This window comes from Gallus gallus, chromosome 5 (genome assembly GCF_016699485.2).
Source record: "Gallus gallus isolate bGalGal1 chromosome 5, bGalGal1.mat.broiler.GRCg7b, whole genome shotgun sequence".
Lineage (NCBI taxonomy): Eukaryota > Metazoa > Chordata > Aves > Galliformes > Phasianidae > Gallus > Gallus gallus.
The window spans coordinates 35769941-35790014 of record NC_052536.1 but is presented as its reverse complement, the minus strand read 5'-3'; the positions used below and the strand labels follow the sequence as shown (position 1 = coordinate 35790014).

General features: G+C 34.8%; 1 protein-coding gene across 19 annotated transcripts in view; it reads left to right on the top strand.

The window, feature by feature from the left end:
* The window catches only part of RALGAPA1 (Ral GTPase activating protein catalytic alpha subunit 1), a 112676-nt gene that overhangs the window by 64727 nt on the left and 27875 nt on the right, over positions 1-20074 (top strand). For 18 of the 19 annotated variants that reach the window (XR_005860044.2, NM_001277454.3, NM_001277453.3 and 15 more), the window contains 6 exons: positions 4238-5102; positions 6597-6668; positions 7166-7289; positions 8029-8184; positions 15984-16142; positions 17454-17581. Coding sequence is in view for 18 of the 19 variants with exons in the window: in NM_001277454.3 (NP_001264383.1) it covers positions 4238-5102; positions 6597-6668; positions 7166-7289; positions 8029-8184; positions 15984-16142; positions 17454-17581 (1504 nt within the window). In the remaining variant the exon portion in view is untranslated. Of the gene's footprint in view, positions 1-4237; positions 5103-6596; positions 6669-7125; positions 7290-8028; positions 8185-15983; positions 16143-17453; positions 17582-20074 lie in introns of those variants that run through there. The other variant, XM_040700993.2, reaches the window with a different exon arrangement.

Below are 20074 nucleotides of genomic sequence, written 5' to 3'. Positions count from 1 at the left end.
AAGCCACCAATAAACAGCAGGACAAAGATTTATTAAATCCTCTGGAAAGAGGCAACAGCAGGAGAGAAGACAACTATGTCCATGTTTGTTTCAGGACCTTTCCAAGGGCTGTCTCAAAGGAAGTGCCATACCTAGGATTATCATTGAAACTGTTTTTCCTCCTTTTTATAGGTTTCAGGTGAAATGGTAAATTGCGGTGTAAGGTGCACAAAACAATTTTGAAATTGTATTAAGATACTGAAATGTTATATTTAGACCAGAATGAACTTTTAGCAGCTAACAGTAAGCAGCTTCTCTTGCATTATCAGAACTTCTGTAGTTGAAGTCTGTGGTGCTTTTGTACAAGTACGGAATCACAGGGCATGTCTACCTAAAGGCTGATGAACAGATCCTCTAGCTAGCATAATCAACAGCTTCCTCTAGCTACAGTACAGGCATATAGCTGTTTATGCTAAGTATCTGCACTTATCTCGCCTAAATTCATCATCACAGCGACACAGGTGTGCTTTCTCCAAGGAGGATAGCATTATTCACCATTCACTGTAGAGTTCAGTTGTATTCTGCCATGATCTGCTTACCTGCTTCTGATCTTTTACCTGTCATTATAGGACCGTGAATGTATGTGAGGGAGAATTAAAATGGAACCTCTTGTTAAAATATTTTTAATTATTTATATTAAATGATAAAAATATTTATGAGAAGTAAAATTGAGTTTTTTTGGCGCTAACATAAGCAAGAAAGGTGGTTACATGAAAATATTTGAACTTCTGTTACATATCTTCTAATATTGATAAACTGAAAAATCAGACCAATGAGTAGAGTCTAGTTGGAAGGAAATAAATAATACTTTAGAGGAATTTTTTTTGTGACTCTGGGCAGAAACACTTTGAGTTCTGTCCTTCATAGATCACAAATCTGTTAGGGATAGATGAGATTGGAAAGGCAGTAGTTCCATCCCGTATTATCAGTGATATATCAGTTATTGATTTTTGTGTATTTTTTCCTATTTCTGACATTTCTTCAAACACTTTTTTAACAGTTCTGTTTGTATTGATCATTTTTCCTATTATATTTCAATTTATAAGTAAATGATCTTCTCCATCCAATATAAATCTAGTCTTTTCTTTAAAAATCAGAAAAATGATGTACTTTTGCTTTACTTTTAAAGCTTTGATGCTGATTGCCTTTTTTACTGAAACAAGACAAAAAAAAAAATGCCTTTTTTCACAGTTACAATAACAGTTTATGCATTGTGCATTGGCACAATTTGTGTTTTGTGAAATTTATTCTAAGTGGAGGTTCTTCCTATACCTGTAGCTTAAAAATAGAATGAGTTAAGACTTCCATAAGCTAGTGTAAAATGTAGGTATCTAAGCTATGTTGAACTCTCTTAGGCTCCTTCTAAAAGTAATGGAGAAAAAGGAAAGTTTCCAGAGAAGATTTGTCTCATTTCTCCAATTTGTTTTTATTACTGAGATGAATCACTGTGTACAGGTGCATCATTCTTTTAGGTAGCTAAAAGGATAAACAGAGTTAAATTTTTGCCTTCAGTCATTAATTTTTCCTTCTACAATATAACTGCAGTTGTTTAGAAACTGTTCAGCCAAAGTTGAAGTAAAGAGTTAACAGCACATCCTAAGGAAATTCAGGAATCGTCCATTCCTGGCACTGATACAAATTAGTGGTGATAGACCTTCATTCTTCTCACAAAAGAGGTAATTTCAGGAACTGAGAAAAATAGCCAATATAACATGCTTCTAGCAAATTACCAAGTGATCATGTACACATACAAATTGCATTGCCCAAGTGAGAGACTGTACCATTGTAAAGAGAGCAGAGATGTGTTCAGTCGGTATTACATATGGGCAAAGCAGCCAGTAATGTGTAATGGTACGACTTAGTTTGTAGAATTTGTGGTGAAGTTCTGATGGTTGTGTTATTGCATATTTTGATCTGCCCTGCAGAAACACAGTATGTGATTTGAATATGCATTTTAAGAATCCTAGTGTATTGAATGTCCTGTTGTTCCTGTTTGAGGAGGTGTGCTTCCAGGAATAAAATGCTAAAAATTTGTCCTTTATGTTACAAATTTAATTTCAAACTCATCTTTTCAAAATGCACTATTGGTTGTTTTCTGTTTAGTTTTACTTTTTTTTTTAAACTATGTGAAACCATCACCAAAATCTGATTTGCTATGTGGCAAAAGTGTTTACAGGGACTTCTTTGTTTTATTTCAGTGTAACAGGATATGTGATGATTTTTCAGTAGGCTTTCTTAATATTTTTTTTCAATGTCATTTTTAGACCACATGACCAACATTAATATATTCTGAGAAGATACTCAGTGAGAAGTACTGTACTGATTTTTAGAAGAGGCTTTTACAAATTTATATTCCAGGCTTTTTTAATTTAAATTCAAGAATAAATTTTTTTACAGAATCACTGTGGTAGAACTGGGAATGGACCTTCCTGATTTTAGTTTGATGTTCCACTTTTTGTATCATGATATCACCTTTCCTTTCTGTATGTCGTGAGGCTCATAAGGGAGTCTCTTTAGTAATATAGACACAAAACAATCATTATATGGTTTGAGATTTTTAGGATTTGCCAGAAAACAGTAATAGTAATATCTTACAAACTATGGAATCCCTCATTTCTTTGGATGTTTCAATAGAAATACACTAAATGCAATTAACCTACTCAGTGTGAGACTTCAATTAGCTGGGAAGCTTATGTCTGCTCCTAGGAACCTGAGAAAAGTATTTTCTTACTTATCTATGCATTACCAAGCTTTAAACATTTGGCATAAATCTGCTGATGAAGACGAGCCAGCATCCACATTCTCCAGGTGCTGGCTAGTACTGCATTAGTAAATTATTCTTCAAGCATCCAACTTGATTTCTCTTTGTCTTGTATACATTTGCTTACAATTCCTTCTTATGTTTCAGCAGATGGCACTATAACTTAATTTCCTTGTATGCTATCAGTATCTGAGCATTTAATTCAGCTTCACTGAATGTTTTTATGTTTGTTAATTTTTAAACCACAAGGAGACTGTAGATAATCTAAAAAAAAAAAACCCCACACATAATATCTAATTTGATTTTATCAGTATCAGTGGTTTACGGGCTGATTTGGCCCAGTTCCGTGACTTTCCAAGGCCTTAACTCATCAAAATATTTGTTTTCCTGAGTTTTGGAATAGGGTAGAAATTAAGCTGATTTTACCAGTTATTAACAGAATGAGATCTTTCTCTTTTTACAGTTCAGATGTAGTGCTCCCTAAAAGGTATGGAAGAGCCAGAAATCCAAGTGTTCCTTACATGCTTTACCCAAACTTTGGGAGAAATATAAAAGGCAAACGTATACAAATTTGTTTACTTCTGCAGATACAGAATACATCCAGTACTTCAGAAACTAACTGTCATGGCAGTAGTTATGCATTACAAAAATTTAGATAGTGCTTTATACAAATGGAAGGTATCAAAGAGAATGTAAGTGGCAAAGCCTTACAGAAATACCACTAGATTTCACAGGATAAATATCATATAAGACAGGCACATTTAACTTCTCTTTCCAACTGGAAAAACTTAGAGAGAAACTTTTAAAAATGCAATTAGGGGATGAGATGCATCATTTTTTTTTTTTTTAACATTGCTAATGTTATTATGTTCAGTAGAGGTAGCTTAGTCTTTGCTGTGGTACTTTAAAATTATCCAGTGTTATTCTCAACCTGATTCACATCTATATGCTCCCCTGGGAAATTAAGATGGATTAGCGATTTTGTGCATCTATGTTCCTTTGCTTTTCACAGGGTAATGATGTGTAGAAATAATTAAAAAAAAAAAAAATTGCAATTTGAAATGATCTTCTTACAACATAATTATGATCTCTACTTTGTTAGCAATTTAATATTTATTTTCACTAGACTAAAGAATGCTATTGGTTATTTTAGAAGGACCATGCTGACTGCCAAGTTATGATAAGGAGGTATGGTAGGCTGTAAAATAATTAAGATGCTTCTTTAATTGTGTTAAGACTTTTCACGCTAGTTATATATGAGACCAATGTTTGTCAAAATATGTATTTTCCTAATATTACTGTGTTGGTAATATGTGAAGTTTGCATGGCTTATCCTTTCTTTTAAAATCCTGAGGAGGAAGAGACCAAAAGAAACAAGTAAATCTCCATGTTGTTTCCTGAAATCTTACTTGAAAACCTGTGTTCTTTCTCTCACAGTGAAAACTCACATGCAACAAGGATTAATTTCTGTTGCTGCTCGTACTGTGATAACGCATCTAGTCAACCACTTAGGTCACTATCCTATGAGTGGAGGACCTGCTATGCTGACTAGTCAAGTGTGTGAAAATAATGACAATCCATATAGTGAAAGTCCTGAACTTTCTCCTGAACTTTTTGAGAACCCAAACCTTCAATTCTTTGTGTTAAACAATACTTCCTTGGTGTCTTGCATACAAATCCAAGCAGAAGATGACATGCCTGGGGGAGGACTGTCTGCTGGACTTGCATCTGCTAATTCAAATGTCAGAATTATAGTGCGTGATCTGTCTGGCAAATACTCATGGGATTCAGCCATTCTGTATGGACCATCATCCTTATGTGCATCTTCACAACAAACATCTTTTGCCCTTTCATTATCTCAACAAGAAAAAACGGAAGATCCCCTTTCTTCTTTTGAGCATGTGGAGGACATATCTGCAAGGGATGGAATTACACTCCAAGTAAAAAGGAAATTCAGAGACACTGTGCCAACATGGGATACAATTAGGGATGAAGAAGATGCCCTTGATGAGCTCTTGCAGTATTTAGGTGTTACAAGCCCTGAATGCTTACAGAGAACTGGAGTCTCACTCAACATCCCTGCTCCTCAACCAGTCTGCATCTCAGAGAAGCAGGAGAATGACGTCATCAATGCAATTCTGAAACAGCATACAGAAGAGAGAGAGTTTGTTGAAAAACATTTCAATGATTTAAATATGAGGGCTATGGAGCAGGATGAGCCAACATCGCAAAAGCCCCAGTCAGCATTTTACTACTGCAGACTACTTCTCAGTATACTGGGAATGAATTCTTGGGATAAAAGGTAAAAAGATGAGACCGTATTTTTATGAACTCTTTTTGAAAACATTGTGCTGCTCATACTGTGTAATAATAGTTGTTCATAGAGTGGGTTCAGCCAAAAATGTTCTTGACCAGCCAACAAAAGCAGGGGGATTTTGCAACTTGCAGCTAGAGGAAAATGGCAGTTTTCTTGTGCATTTCAGCCTGTCATTTAGAGAGACAGAAAGGAGAAGCCTATTGCCTTTATTGCTACTTTCATTCTTAGTATTGGAGGGAGCACTGAAGGAGTTGTATCTTTTCTAATAATCCTTTCACCAACTATACTGAGTTCTAGCATGGGTAGACATGGCATATTTTTGCTTTCTTTGCTTCCCTTTTATGTTCTTGCAAAAATTGTTACATTTCTATTCCAGAATGAGTCTCTGAAAGTGTCACATTCTCAGCTACTGTGTTGCTGGATGGTACCCTGCTGCTTTGCCTGCTAAGAGCATGCTTGCATGCAGCTTCTTTGTTAGCAAACTAGAAAAGTGTCTTCTACTATTTATTTTGGCATTGGCAACGTTGAGGTATTGTTTAGAACAGGAGACGAGCCACCATTGGTTATGAACTTAAATGTCTCTGCTTACGTTATCATTATGATTTGTGTTTAGGTGTATTTAGATATATGTGCACATGTATATAGGTATGTAAAATATTAGCATCCTAGTATTTAGGAGTCTGAAACCTTCCTTTGCCATATCTGTCAGAATCTGTATTACAGACATTGAAATATTTTCCTACTTTGAAGGAAAATGGACATTCTGTAACTTATGTCACCGAGCTACTACTGGAATCCAATTTTTTTTTTTTTTACTTCCAAAATTTTGGTGTTATGACCTTTCATAACCAGGCCTTTAATGCCTCAAGGCAGTTTGTTTTTGAATACCACTGCTCTCAAATTCATTCCATTGTGTTTTATAGGGAATATTCAAAGTGCTTTCTTATTTTTTGAAGTGCCTTTCTTACTGTAACATATTGTTTTGTTTTTCCTTTAAATTGTTATAGCTGGCTGGGTGACTTCTGAGCTATATTCTGTTCTCTTCAGTAATTCAGAAGAGCACTAACTCCCTAGAACAGTGGATTGCGGGAGTGTCTTTTGTCACTAAGCTCATATGTTTTGGCCTAGTAAAATGTGCAGATTGTATGAGTGTCAAAGGCCATTCTGCCCATTCTTTTCTGCAGGGAGCAGTTTGATTGCTGCTGTATCCAGTAGGTTGAATGAAGAAGACAGAAAGAAATAAAGTTTGGTTTTAGGATTATAATGGATACAGAACATTTCCTGGAGTAAAAAGTGGCTTAGATTTTTTGTTTGTTTTTAAGATACCTTAATCATTTTATGTAAGAAAGGATGATTGAAAAGGCAAAAGCATTTGTTGGCTGTTTTTACTTGGACTTGGAGATGTTCTTGTACAGTTCTTTTACTGTTCTGATGTTTCATAACTAAACAAGTAATAAAGTTACAATTTTTTCTATTTAGAAGGAGCTTTCATCTCCTGAAGAAAAATGAAAAGTTACTTCGAGAGCTCAGAAATTTGGACTCAAGACAGTGGTAAATTCTAATGGCTACCCTACCTTATTTGTTTTATGTGCTTACATTTAAATATCTGTCATATGCATAGATGAGAGAATTGAGCTAATGTTAAAAATAATTTTGTATACTTCTTTTAATATATTGCTGTATATTGTAGTTGTTGTTGCACTGAAGTTATGTTAATGTTACTTGTAGAGTGAAAATCAAATTTCAAAATAATTTGAAATTATTAGCATCTGGGTGTGTAACATGGGGTAGTTCTAAAACATCAATCTATAAGTGTCTACCTTTTTAGTTTTAGCTACTTGTTTAGCTGTTTTCCAACGCTATTTGTATTTGAAGACATGGAATTGTAGGTGGAGTTGTAGCATAGAATTAAAAAGTTGTATAGCTGTACTTTACTTCCACATCTTTTTTGGAAATTTAAAAACCCATGCTCCATGCGTAATGTTTGTATATTTTGGTTTTATATTAGCAAAGGTGCTGTTATGTGGTGATCATCCTATGTTTTACAGCCGAGAGACCCACAAGATTGCAGTGTTTTATGTTGCTGAGGGACAAGAAGATAAACACTCCATTCTTACTAATACTGGGGGAAGTCAAGCCTATGAGGATTTTGTAGCTGGCCTTGGCTGGGAGGTACTTATTCAATTTTTTTATTCTAAGTTTGTCTACGGAGAAAATGATATATCCCTACAGTTCTTTGGCTCTTTAAATTACTTACAAATACAGTCTTGCTAATAGGATGCAGAGAATAATTCTAATTTCATTAGCAATACTAGATACTTAATTCTAAGCTTTTTCAATTTAGGAAAGTTTATGCAGGCAGGGATTATTCATTAATATGCAATTGTGTACTTCATGAACTAATGGGGAGGTATCTTGATTGCCCTGTGGGCCTGTAAAGCATGAAGTTCACTGAAGCTTTAGCTTTGTTCAAATTTATGAATCCTAAAAATATGAGAATGCATCTTAACTCATGTTTTCTTCTAGCTCCCTTTCACTGCAGGCATGTGCCTATTCGCAATCACTCCGCTCTCTTCACATGTCTGTTCCAGCAGTCAGAAATGCTGTCATATACCCTATCATCTCTTCAGCACTGTAACTCTTCAGTCAGTAGTCTGATATTGTTAAAGGGATTTCCCTTTTTTGTGTCCTTTGTTTCTGGCTGCATAAGATTAACTTCCTGAGACACAGCTGTGTCTCACAGAAGTACAGAAATCATTCCTGCTTCTGACTGGCTATGAAAAGTGACCATCAATTTTTAAAATTCAGTTGAAAGTGGATTTAAAAAAAAAGAAAAGTTATATATGAAGATGGTATTTATCACCTGATCTTTTTTTTTTTCCTCCTAATGTCTCCTGAACTTTACTTTTAGGTAAATCTCACAAACCATTGTGGCTTTATGGGAGGACTGCAAAAAAACAAAAGCACTGGATTGACCACTCCATATTTTGCTACCTCAACAGTAGAAGTAATGTTCCATGTGTCAACAAGAATGCCTTCTGATTCAGATGACTCTCTAACAAAAAAGGTACATGTTTCTGATTAAAAGATTTCCTGGCAGTAATAAAACTAGGGAAGTAAAGGTCATTCCATAAGAAAATCCAGTAATTTTCTCTTAAGAAATAAATCATAAAACATGATACATTTACCTGCTGATAGTGGATATTTTACAGAAGTAAAATAAATAAATAAAAAATATGGTTAAGCCATATGATCTGTCATAATGGTGAATTTTGAGATTATTGTAAATACTGGTGGAATCACATGAGTACTGGTGAAAAATAAAGGAAGGTAAGTGTTCGTGTTGATGAAAAAGGACTACATAAAATTGTTTTTTTATATTTGAGACTTTGAATGCCAATCGATAAATAGTGAGTACTTTCAAAGGTGACTCTTTATTCACTGAAGGGTCACGTGCTGTCTATTAAACTAATTTTCCCTTTAAAAAGTTAAAAATATTAATAATTTGACCATACTTATTGTATATGTGGTGTTTTGTTTTGGAGCAGACACAAATGTTCAGGAGTGATAGAATCTCTCATTGCCATGCAAAGACAAGTACGATTTTCTGTATTGGTATTTTTTCTTTAGAATTTAATAAATTACATATTAGTGATAAGTTACCACCTTGAACACGTGTCCTATTATAAATGAATAATTCGCTATCATTAGATTGTCCCCTGAACCACATACATACATCTTCAGATGTGCTAATCCATTCAGTAGACATGTTAATAAGCACTGGTTGAAGTGTAATATTGAAGGAACTGAAGCTGGTTGACCTCAGTGTGGAGTTTAATACTTGTAATTAAATTAGACAATAGACAGTCAGTAAAGAGAGTAATAGCCATGCCTCTGGCAAACTTCAGTAATTAATGACTTTTTGTTCTTTGTGTTCAACTTGAAGAAAAAAATATAATTGTTGTTATTATTATAGACTAACCATGGGTTCTAACTTCTCACTGCTACATCTTAGGCTGTTGCTTTTTGTTTGTTTGTTTTTTAATTAAAGATATTTCTTCTTGTGTGCCTGTAGTGCTGGGTCCTTCCTGTTCTTTATTTCATTAAGTATAGTCAGAGTAATAGTCAGATTGTTAGTGATTTATAAGAGTGGTTTAATAGATAATGACTAACTTTAAAATAAGGTTGCTGCTTTTGTTCTAGTCTAGAGCAATATATATTGCTACAATATATACTGTTATGTTAACTGGCTTCTGTATGTTTTAAAAGAAATTTGATTTTGTGCAACATAGCTTATAATTATGTTTACAATCTTAGCATGTAATGTTTCAATTAGAGCATTACAAAGTGTTGGAAAGGAGAAAGATGGATCACAATGAAAATTAATTTTTCTCAAATAATTTTCAAATGCTGTAGGCTTCAGCAGAACACACAGAAAAGACCTCATGTCTGTTTCCAGGGGCACTCTGAATCTGCATATAGCTGTTCTGCCAGACAAGGTTCAGTGCTGGTCCAGAGCTTCTGTGATTTAACTTGTGAAAGTGGTGTCAACTGGACTTGTTAACGACTCCAATTTGCCCCAGGCCCATTTCTATTCCCTTTCATAATCTCACTGTTCAGTAATTAGGAATATTCAAGGTCTGTATGGATATGTCAGTGGAGTATATACCAGAAGGTTGGGATTGTATTTGTAGAGCACTGCTGATGGGCTGTTACCAAGCTCCTTTATTCTGTGTGGCATTCTTTCCTGTTCCTCCTCTACATTTGTTCTCTGTTCATTTAAAGGCCAGTTTCCCAATGAATGAGGCCTTGTGAGCCTGTCTTTTCATCTCTCCTCCCTTCTCTAATATCTCCATTTCAATCCATTTCAATCAAATTTAATAGAGACAGGTTGGAAAGTATTAATTTCATGTATGATCAATGAAAATAGTCTAAGTAAAGGAGTAAGAGAGACTGTTAGTGCTGAGTCCTGCTTGTCATGTAAAAACTTGTATGGAAAGAAGCATTAGACATCAAGAAACCAGCACCAGAGATGCAATAAACGTCATCCCAAGTTAGAGAAAATCATCAAATTCGAATCTTGGGAAGAATCATCAAGTTGGATCAGGAGTCATGAGTAGGGAGACAGGTTTAGTGCTTAATTCTTTTACTGGTTCTGAAACTACTTGTGCTGCTTACGCTGTGAAAAGGTCAGAAAAAATATATATATTATGTCCTGTGCAAGCTCACACTCAGTAGAATGGACTTCAAAATCCCTGTAATTGTGCTGAGCGCAGTACTGTTCATGACCTCAAGAGAAACTTGAGTTTTGAGTTTCTCTGCAAGACTTTCACGTACTTTCTTTTATCTATGTCATTCAAAGAGAAAAACAAGCAAACTTCCAGTACTTGGCTTAGAACTGCTGCTGTTTTTATACCATAAATGTGCCTAGAGGTGCATGATAGGTCCATTTTATAAATGGAAATCAAATTAAATTAAAACAAAACTTCTTCCTGTCTGTCCAGCTACTGCAAAATCAAGATTCTGCTGTTTCAGAGGCCAACCCAATTTTAAACTTATTTTCCATCCATCTTACAGAGCAGTAAATAAAACTTTTAAATGTCTCTGAAGCATTTGTTACTGAAGACATGAACAAGAACAAGAAAAGGCATGAATTCAGGAAGCACAAATGAAAATGTGGATATATAAAGGAACTTAACATTGAAATGCATATCTAAAGCACACACAATTTAAAAATACTGAATTAAAGATTTAATACCAATAATATAGCCCAATTTATTTCTTTTGGAATTAAGAGTTAGATTAAAAAGCATTTACAAAAGCCTTACAAGAGCAAACTTACAAAGAAAATGTCTGAGTTTAATGAAGCTGTGAAGACTCAGTTCATAGAGTGAAAAAACTCATATTTGTGCCTCTATCTTATCACCTGTCTGGCTCCTCGTCCTTAGCCAGATGGAGGAGTGGAGGCATTGTAGGTGAGATTATGCACAAGATGCATAAATAAGTAGTAGTAATGTTATTAACAATTGGAGTACGAATTCATCTTGGGCATTGGCTGTATTACATGATTCTAGTTTGTCTTTGATGTTGTCCTGAAAGAATTATAACTCTCAGCATTTATAGCTAGTTTCTTATTCTGTATCAAGATATTTCAGAGAGTTGAATGTTTATAGATGTAAATTATTAGTACAATATTTTTTGAGTTTCAGTTAAGTACACATGCCGCTTAAAAAACTAAAAACACACCAACAAAACCACAATACCATAGTTGTCAAAGTTTTGTGAAAAATTCAACCAGAGGACATGTATACTGTAAACAGAAGTGCTTCCTACATTCAATGGGCAAAACTAGCTGCAGTATGCCAGTACTTCAGATGTTTCTGCTTCTTCTGTTCTTTTTATAATGGACACTTTCACTTTTGAAGAAGCAGCAAATTTGGGGATGTTGCTGTATCAGAAGGAAATATAATAGCCTTTTTTCTCCATCCTTTAGGTAAGTGAATATTAGAAATTACAATAATTTTGGCAAGAGTTCAAGGGTTAATGCAACAGATAAATAAAAGGAATTTTTTGTAAATTGAGCCCTGCATTATTTCACTTGTCTTGCCTTTCCAAACCTAACTCATTTAATTTTAAAAAGTAAATACTTAAATTCTTCCTGACAGTGTGCTTTGCTTTTACTATCGTTTATTACTTCAATTATACTTGGTATCACTTAGAACAATCTGCCATTTGGAAATTTCAGTATAGCCTGCAGCTTAGTATTAAGTCTGGCTGCTATTGTAACATGTACAACATATGACACTAATGTATCAAAATTAGATTTGATCATCCCTCCTGGTTATATTTATTTCACATTTCTTTTGTATTCAGTTAACATAAATGTATTAAGAGAGCTGACACATGATGATGGCTATAGAGTAAGAATATTTTAAAGTATTTCAAGTTAGATTTGAAATTTCAGGTAACCTTTACAGTTGGTCGTTTTTATATATTTATTTTAATGGTTTCAAAGCAAGCCTAAAAAAATCTGCTCATCTCTGACACTTCCTCAGGCTGTCTTCCCGTCAGCTCAGGTTTAAAATTGGTAAAACAGAGCTCTTAATCTATTTCTCATTGCCACCTTTGTGGATCACCATGGATAACATGACCATTGTGCCTGTCACTTATGCCCGTAGCCGGAAATCATCTTTAATTTGATCCACTTTCCTGGATTCTTACATTCATTTGGTGCTTAATGCTCTGTTTCTTTTTTCCGTGTAACATTTCTTGCAATATAGCCTTTCCTTCTCCACACACCCAGCTAAAATTTATCTACTGTATCCTAAACTGCTATATTGCTTGCTCAACCTTCCCTTCAATATGCTACTGTAAAGGATATTTGCCTTTTTACCTATTCTTTGCATTTCCCCATTTCTGTTTTGTGTATTGCCTTATACTTAAACAATAAACTACCTAGAGCTGGATCTGAATGCAATATTTAGTATTTTAGAATATTGGTATATAACTGTAGTTCCAGATGTTTCAGCTATAGAGTATTACCAGTTACTTGACTTTACTACTAACATAGTTTTAGCAAATTTTGCTATTTATATTATTGCTGTTCTTCAAATCCCTAATAAATATTTGCACTTGACTGCTTGCTTATGTACATACAAAGCTCTAAATTTAGGAAAACATGGTCAGGAAATTATTTTGAAGCTACAATGGCTAACACAACTGCTGGTGGAGAGTTTTGAATAACCATTGACACAGATTTCAGTCGTCTTACCTGTATGTTCTGTACATACCACATCTGATTCTGCTGGATAGCAGTGGAACCACACTTCCTTCTTGACAAACTACGTTGCTGTCTGTCCTGTGGATTCAATGCACAGAAACGGTTATAACTCAGTATCTTTGTGCCACTCGTGTCCAGGGCACTGATTTCTGTGCCAATGCTTCCAATTCAGACTTAAGGAATCCAGATTAAAGTTGAAGGAGGTCAGGCTCTGACCCTTCTGTGGTGTAGTAATTACAGTTTACGGGTTCTCCTAATGCTTGTTGTGCTTGCAGGAGAGCTTTGTGGTGGAGCAGTGCTCAATATCAGTGTCATTGCAGTGGGAACTGAAAAAAGAAGAAAAATTAAAATTCTTCTTCCTAAAAAGTTCATGCAAAAGCTAGCAGACCATCAAAAGCTTCTTGAAGTGCGTTCATCAATCAAGTTATAACCATTCAAACTTTCTCATAAGCATTGCTTACTGACCATGATGAGGTTATGTGAAAGAAGCAGTTAAGGGGCTCTTTTTTGAGATCAGAACTCTTTTTGATCTGCTCTTGAAAAGTGAATAGAATTACTTATCCAAGATTTAATTCTTCTCCAAGCATAAAAATAAAATAAGCAACACCAAATCTTTTATAGTTGTATATTCGCCTGTTTCCCTTCTTCCTCCTATGATGAGTACAAGGCACTGATCATTGTTTTGATTTTGAGTACAACACATTTTGTTATAAACCAGCACGCACAGTTAATACCATCATTTACCTGCTTGCACCATCTAAGTTTGACTCAGTGCATTGTGTGTCACAGAGATGCCATTCTGCACTTAAAGTAAGTCTTTGTCAAATCATTTTTGGGAGTACCCACAAGATGAAGGACAGCTGACAGAACTTGGGACTCAGTGGAATCATCCAATTCATTGTTCTTTTCTTCTGAATAAGTTAGTGTTTTTAGCCTGGAGTGTATCCTCACACCTCTATGGGGGTAATAAAACAAATTTCCAAAATGGAAAGAAAAATCACTAATCGCTTCAGTACACTTGGTGTCCTAAATTATGTGCTCTTTGTCAGTAGTCCTTGTGAAATAACTGCACAATAGACTTTTATCATGCTTTATCACACCAAAATCTATGTCATTCTGATGAGCAAGTATGCATCAGCAGTGATGCTCCATCTCAGTAGCTATCCCAGAAATGCAAGAATTGTTGTCATATCTGATTAGCTGTAAATTCTAGTTACAAATACGCAGGGCAACCTTTGATAAATGAAACTCGGGGATATCCAGAAACTGTGCTATCTAAACTCAATATGTTTAGGATTTTAAAGCTGTTTATTTGGCATGCAGTTTGTCTCTATCCATTATTTGAAATGTAACAGTGCAAGTTTATTGTCTTTGAGTCCAAAGATGATAAGTAAAGTTGTCTTCTAATTAATAGTTGGATATTGCTGTAATTAAAAATGGTACTGTGCAGTGATGAGTGTATCAGTGATGGGTGTTCTGCTTTTTGGCAGTCAGTTCAGTAATGGTGTACCAGATGACCGACTGTAGCTCAATCTAGGATCATGCTGTTTTGTTCATATTCCACAAGATTTTCTATCTGAACCTCTTACTTTCTCTTTGATAAGACTGTCTCATCCTTCCTGAACTTTTCACCTACTTCTTAGTGTGGGCCTGGCAGTTTCACATGCCCTTATGTCATGGTCACATTTTGATGCATTTTTTGACCATCGCTTCACCTTGGAAGGTGGAAGAAATTTAGGCCCTCCAAGCAGTTCCACAGTTAGTTGTCTTTTACAACATGTCATTGTAAACATGTCATCCAGAGTTTCTGTACCTGGTGTTCTTGTGTTCCTTATCAGTAGTTCAGGTTGCTGCTTGGTTTTGTTCTCATCTAGTCAAATAAAACTCAACATCCTGAATGCTGTTGTAACCAAGTCTTCTCTTGGTCTAGGTTTGTGGTTGGCACAATAGCATCTAAGTGCAGTTCAAAATAGACATCTACAAAAGAGGTAAAAATAGCTCACTTCAAAGGAACTGCACTAATTTTTCGTTAGATATATATAGATCTGGTCCAGGCAAAACAAATGGTTTGTTGAGCATCACAGGAGGCATGGCACTGATGCCATCTGTCCTTTGCCCAGTCCGAAACTGAAGAAAAAGCTTTTATTGTAGAATAATGTAATGGTTTTCAGTCTAATACAATGCAAAGCCAGCAGAGAAGAACAGAAGCATGGTTTGTTTTTTTTTCTCTTTTGGTTTGTTTTTGTAAAGACTGCTACTGATGACCAATTAAGCCTTCAGGTAAGACAAAAGTAGTGTTCCAGGAGACTTTATAAGAGAAACAAGCAAATATTTGAGATGATACTTCTCTGATGAATTTGTATGTTTTCCTTTTATTTAAAGTGCAATTATATTGTAAAAAAAATGAATACAGAAAGTTGTTGCCTTTTTATACCAAATGACAACTTGGAAGTGCTCAGATTTGTATCAGCATGTTACTTGTTAACAGCCATTCACAATGCTGTCGTTTGAATAACATCAAGGCAATTGATTGACAAACTCAAGTTGGTCAAAGCTGTGCAAACAAACTGAAAACTGTGGATAAATAAAATTGTCAACTATATCTGGTGATGTGCGAGGAGGAAAAAATTGTGGTGACCGGTTTAGAATTTGGCTAGAGTGACGAGGTTAAAAGACTGCTCAGATGGATGTCTTTTAAACAGATGTTTATCTATCTCTTTTTAAAATTCATATGGAATTTAGTAGTTTACTGCCTGTCAACGATGGCAGTCTTGAAACTGTTTTGGCAAATCAGATTGAATTACTTGGCATTCTTGAGATAATATCAACAAAATTTTAGCTTTTATTAGCCTCTATTGACATGATTGTTAATTTAAATAGTAATTGGCAGGAATGTATAAAAATCTATAGCAAAAACCAATACTGTGATTGAAAATGCGAGATAACTGTAGTGTAATTTATTTTATTCCTTTTTATTTCTTTTTTGTGGGGTTTTTTTTTTCCCTATTGAAATAACAGCATTCAGTATAGCTGTATGGATACAGAACATATTTAAACTGATGTTCTTTTTATTTCTGGTTTTCCAGCTAAGACATTTAGGAAACGATGAAGTACACATTGTTTGGTCAGAGCATACTCGAGATTATAGAAGAGGAATAATTCCAACAGAATTTGGTGATGTTCTTATTGTTATCTATCCCATGAAAAACCACATGTTCAGTATCCAGATCATGAAGAAGCCTGAGGTAAGGCAGGTGGCAGGTTATGTGTTTCCTTCATGTGTTTATACCCAGGAAACAGTCAAAATTGGCCGAGCATATGCACAGGGCAGAGAGAATGTGTATTCTTCCTCATGTTCCAAGTTCATTAACTGAGTTCTATTTTGAATGCAGGGCTTTGGTGTAGTAAACTGATTCAACAAGGGGATCTGTCTTCAGCGTTGACAGTTGCAGTGGTCAGAGGAAGTGGGAGAACTCAGTTAGAACAGTGCATAGCAAAACATGTAACTTGAACCTGCAAAGGCCCGATCCTATCAAGCAAATCTGCTAGCATCGTAAACTGCAAAGAAAGCTGCAATATTCTACTTAATTATTTAAATTCTAAGATAATCTTTGAAATTTTATATATCAAACTGACATGTGATTGTGGCCATTCAATAATAGCTTGCTCGAGCTTTTCCATCCATGTCATATTCCTCTTTCTTCTTAAAGCTAATTTTCATCTTCTCCTGGACTCAACATAGGAACTTGAAAATTAAGTCAGCAAAGCAAAGACCTTTCAACTCTTACACATGTGAACACACATCCTTTCTTATGTCTGTTCATGAAATGTCTGGGCTGTCAGTGTTTCAGATAGTGAACACTGACCAAGTAAAAGTCATCATGAATGTTTGTACAGCAAAACTTCTATGATGTCACTCACCATAAGTTTCTGCACTTCATATATTAAAATGCTTTCTTAAAAGTGCTAAAATTGAGATATAACAGAAGTAGGAATATAGGAATTTCATCTATGTGATAACTACCTCTAATGATAGGTATGAAATGATATCCAGTACATGGTCTTGTTATCACAAGGTTCCTTGTATTTGAATTAATAAATATATTGTTTCCTTTACAAGCTTAAGTACAGCGTGATATATTATGGGGGGATAAGAAAGGGCTTGAATGTTAAAAAGGAAAAAGAAGACTGCTCTTGCTTATTTTTGCCTACAGTATTGTCATCTGGCCTTGCAATCTCATAAACATCATATGCATTACTGTTCTTCGGATTTTGGCAGCAAATTTTGAAAATAAGCTTTGATGAGACATAGTATTAAAATGGTTGCTTAATTTTCTTAAAATACTTTGTTATCTGTTACCAAGGATATCAAGCAGTTATATGGCTGTATATTTTTCCCAAGAGAAAAGGTCTGTCATGGAGCACAATAACTGGTCTGATTATCTAAGAATGAGGAGAAAAAAATTATACCCTTGGGCACTCTATTGTTACTGTTGATTGCTAATTGTTACAGCTTACATCTTGCTTTATGTTGAATTTCTTAATTTTTTATTCAGGTTCCATTTTTTGGTCCACTTTTTGATGGTGCTATTGTGAATGGAAAAATTCTTCCTATTATGGTTCGCGCAACAGCTATAAATGCAAGCCGTGCATTGAAATCATTAATCCCTTTATACCAAAACTTGTATCCTTTCACACAAGTGGTTCCCAAGGCATATACATTCCCCTACAGTTCTAGTTATGATCTTCACATTTTATGTTCCCTTTTATTTTTGTCAGATTTAAGGAAAATGTTTTCAATTCATTGTGGTGTCATTGCCTTAAAAAGCATAGCGAAGCACTGATAAAGACTAGCTTTTTTAATTAAGCAAAGAATAGATTCAGCACTAAAATATCATTTGTTTCTGGTATTTTATAACATGGTGTAAGTTCTTATCACTTTGTCTTACTTATTATCATGACCGCTTTGTGATCTTAGCCTTCCCAAAGCAACAATGTCACGGTGTTACTAATCTTTTTCTACATAAAGATATTAAGTATTTCCCCCAGTATTAAAATGACTTATCTTTATTTTCTAGTTCCAATGCTGTTTTCCTTCAAAATATGTAATTAGTTCATTTTTCTCCTAGGGATTTTGTTGTTTAGCTCAGAATACAGTGTTGTCAAAATGAATTTAGTAAAGTCTGTAAAGATGTCAGAAAAGGCTATCTCATTTTTTGGTTGAAACTGAAATTGTAGTATTTTGAAAGGGCTTCTCTAAGGAGAATAGATTTACCAATCAGAAATTAAAAAACATAAGGTAAGTCAATCTCTTCTGCTTCTCCCCTTCTTAGGACTGAGTTCTGTTCTGTTCTGTACCTGTTACTTCAATCAACCAGAATGTACTATTTTTTGTTTTCATAAATGGAAAGGTAAATTTGAATTTTGATTCAAAAGAGATTCTGTGTCTAATTTCTACCTAAGCTGTATATATTTGTGTTTTTCTTCTAATATATTGTTGCTACAACACTTTTTTTTTAAGGCTGACTGTTAGTACTCATGGAGTTTTGGATTTGTTCTCCCTTTAGATATGATGAAGTGGATTTAAAGATGAGTGATGGATGGTGTTTGTTGTGATCACAGTAAATGACGTTTGTGCCATTTCTGTAGGTGACAGATGTTGATTCATGGTATCTCTATGCTCAGAAAGGTCCGATCTTTTTGTCATTACTCAAGTGGCTTAATCAAAGAATTTAAAATGTATTATCATCATTATACCATGAAAAGTGATGGCTTATAGCGTTATATTGATGTATAGTGATGAGCAATTGGAAAAAAATTTACTTTGAAATAGCAGACTTTCAGTGCTGAAAAAGACATCCACAAAAACATCTGTGTTTCATATTCTTTACAGAATATACAAGTTTTTATAAATTCCTCAGACACAGCTTGCCAACTCAGTGTCTAGGAATTGGCCAGGTCCTAAGAGCTGTTTATTGTATGTTCATTTACAGTTTGGTTCTCAGTACTTTTTTTCTTATACTTTTATCAATTCATTGCATGTCATTTATGACACTGCTTCCATAAAACCGTTGATACGTATCCCTTACAATGATTATCATGGTAACTGTGGTAAGTATTACCTATATTTGGTATTAGATAGTATTGATTGGTGGGTTTGTGCCCCTTAATATGTTTGGTGTTGTAACTGTGAAAAGCATTAACTAGCTATGATAGATATTATTAGTTGGTAGGTTACATACCATCACTTGGTAGACTTACAAAGCTTCGGTTGACTGGGAACTGATTTTAAAGAGTAGATTTGTTAAGTAGTCATTGGAATTGTTTTTCTACCTGACTTGGAGTATTGTACTCAGTGCTTTGTATAGTACTTCAAAAATTAATCTGGGGCATGAGGACTTCTTTAAAAGTGAGATTAGAAAAAAAATTCTACAAACTTCTTTGGCATGAGGTGAGTCAATTGATTCAATAGGCAACAGAAAATAAATAGATAAATAAACTTCAAAATTTGGCCACCTTCTCTATGGCTTAAAAACTCTTGAAGAAGAATGTCATGTCAGTGCTTTAGGTGTTCAACCTATTATCATGTTTGAGGTCAAGAAAGAATTTCCCTCAGATGAGAATGGTAAGGACTAGTAGGAGTATAACACAGACATGATCTCTTAACTAGGAATATTTGAAAATTAAATGCAGTTTGTTTTTGCAAAAAATGGGAATTGAAGATGTTGAGGATTGTCCTTGGTGTCTTCCACTCTTCTCCTCTGGCATATTTTAGCTCTACTAGCTTTCAAGTTTGTTGTGAACTGAAGGGGTGGGGACAGGAGGATTTTATGGTCTGTGGTTAAATAGCATTTGTGTAGACCTCTCTAGGCTTGATGACTCTTGTGGAAGACAGAACTTACTGAGCAAATAAAAAGAGTGTAAACAATATTTCTGAAGAGGGGGGAAAATTGGAACAGAAAAGCCATTTTTCAGAAGCACACCAAAAACAGAAATATGTCTTGAAAACTGAAGCTGATAATCAAGGCCTCCTACATGTCCAGGAACATAATGGTGTCAGTGAACAAGACTTCTTAACTGATCTGCTTGAAATTAATTTTTATTTGTCTATGAGTGTCTAATATGTTGGACCTGTGTTGTTAATTTTGTAGGAACTGTGATGAAATTCAGTTTAATG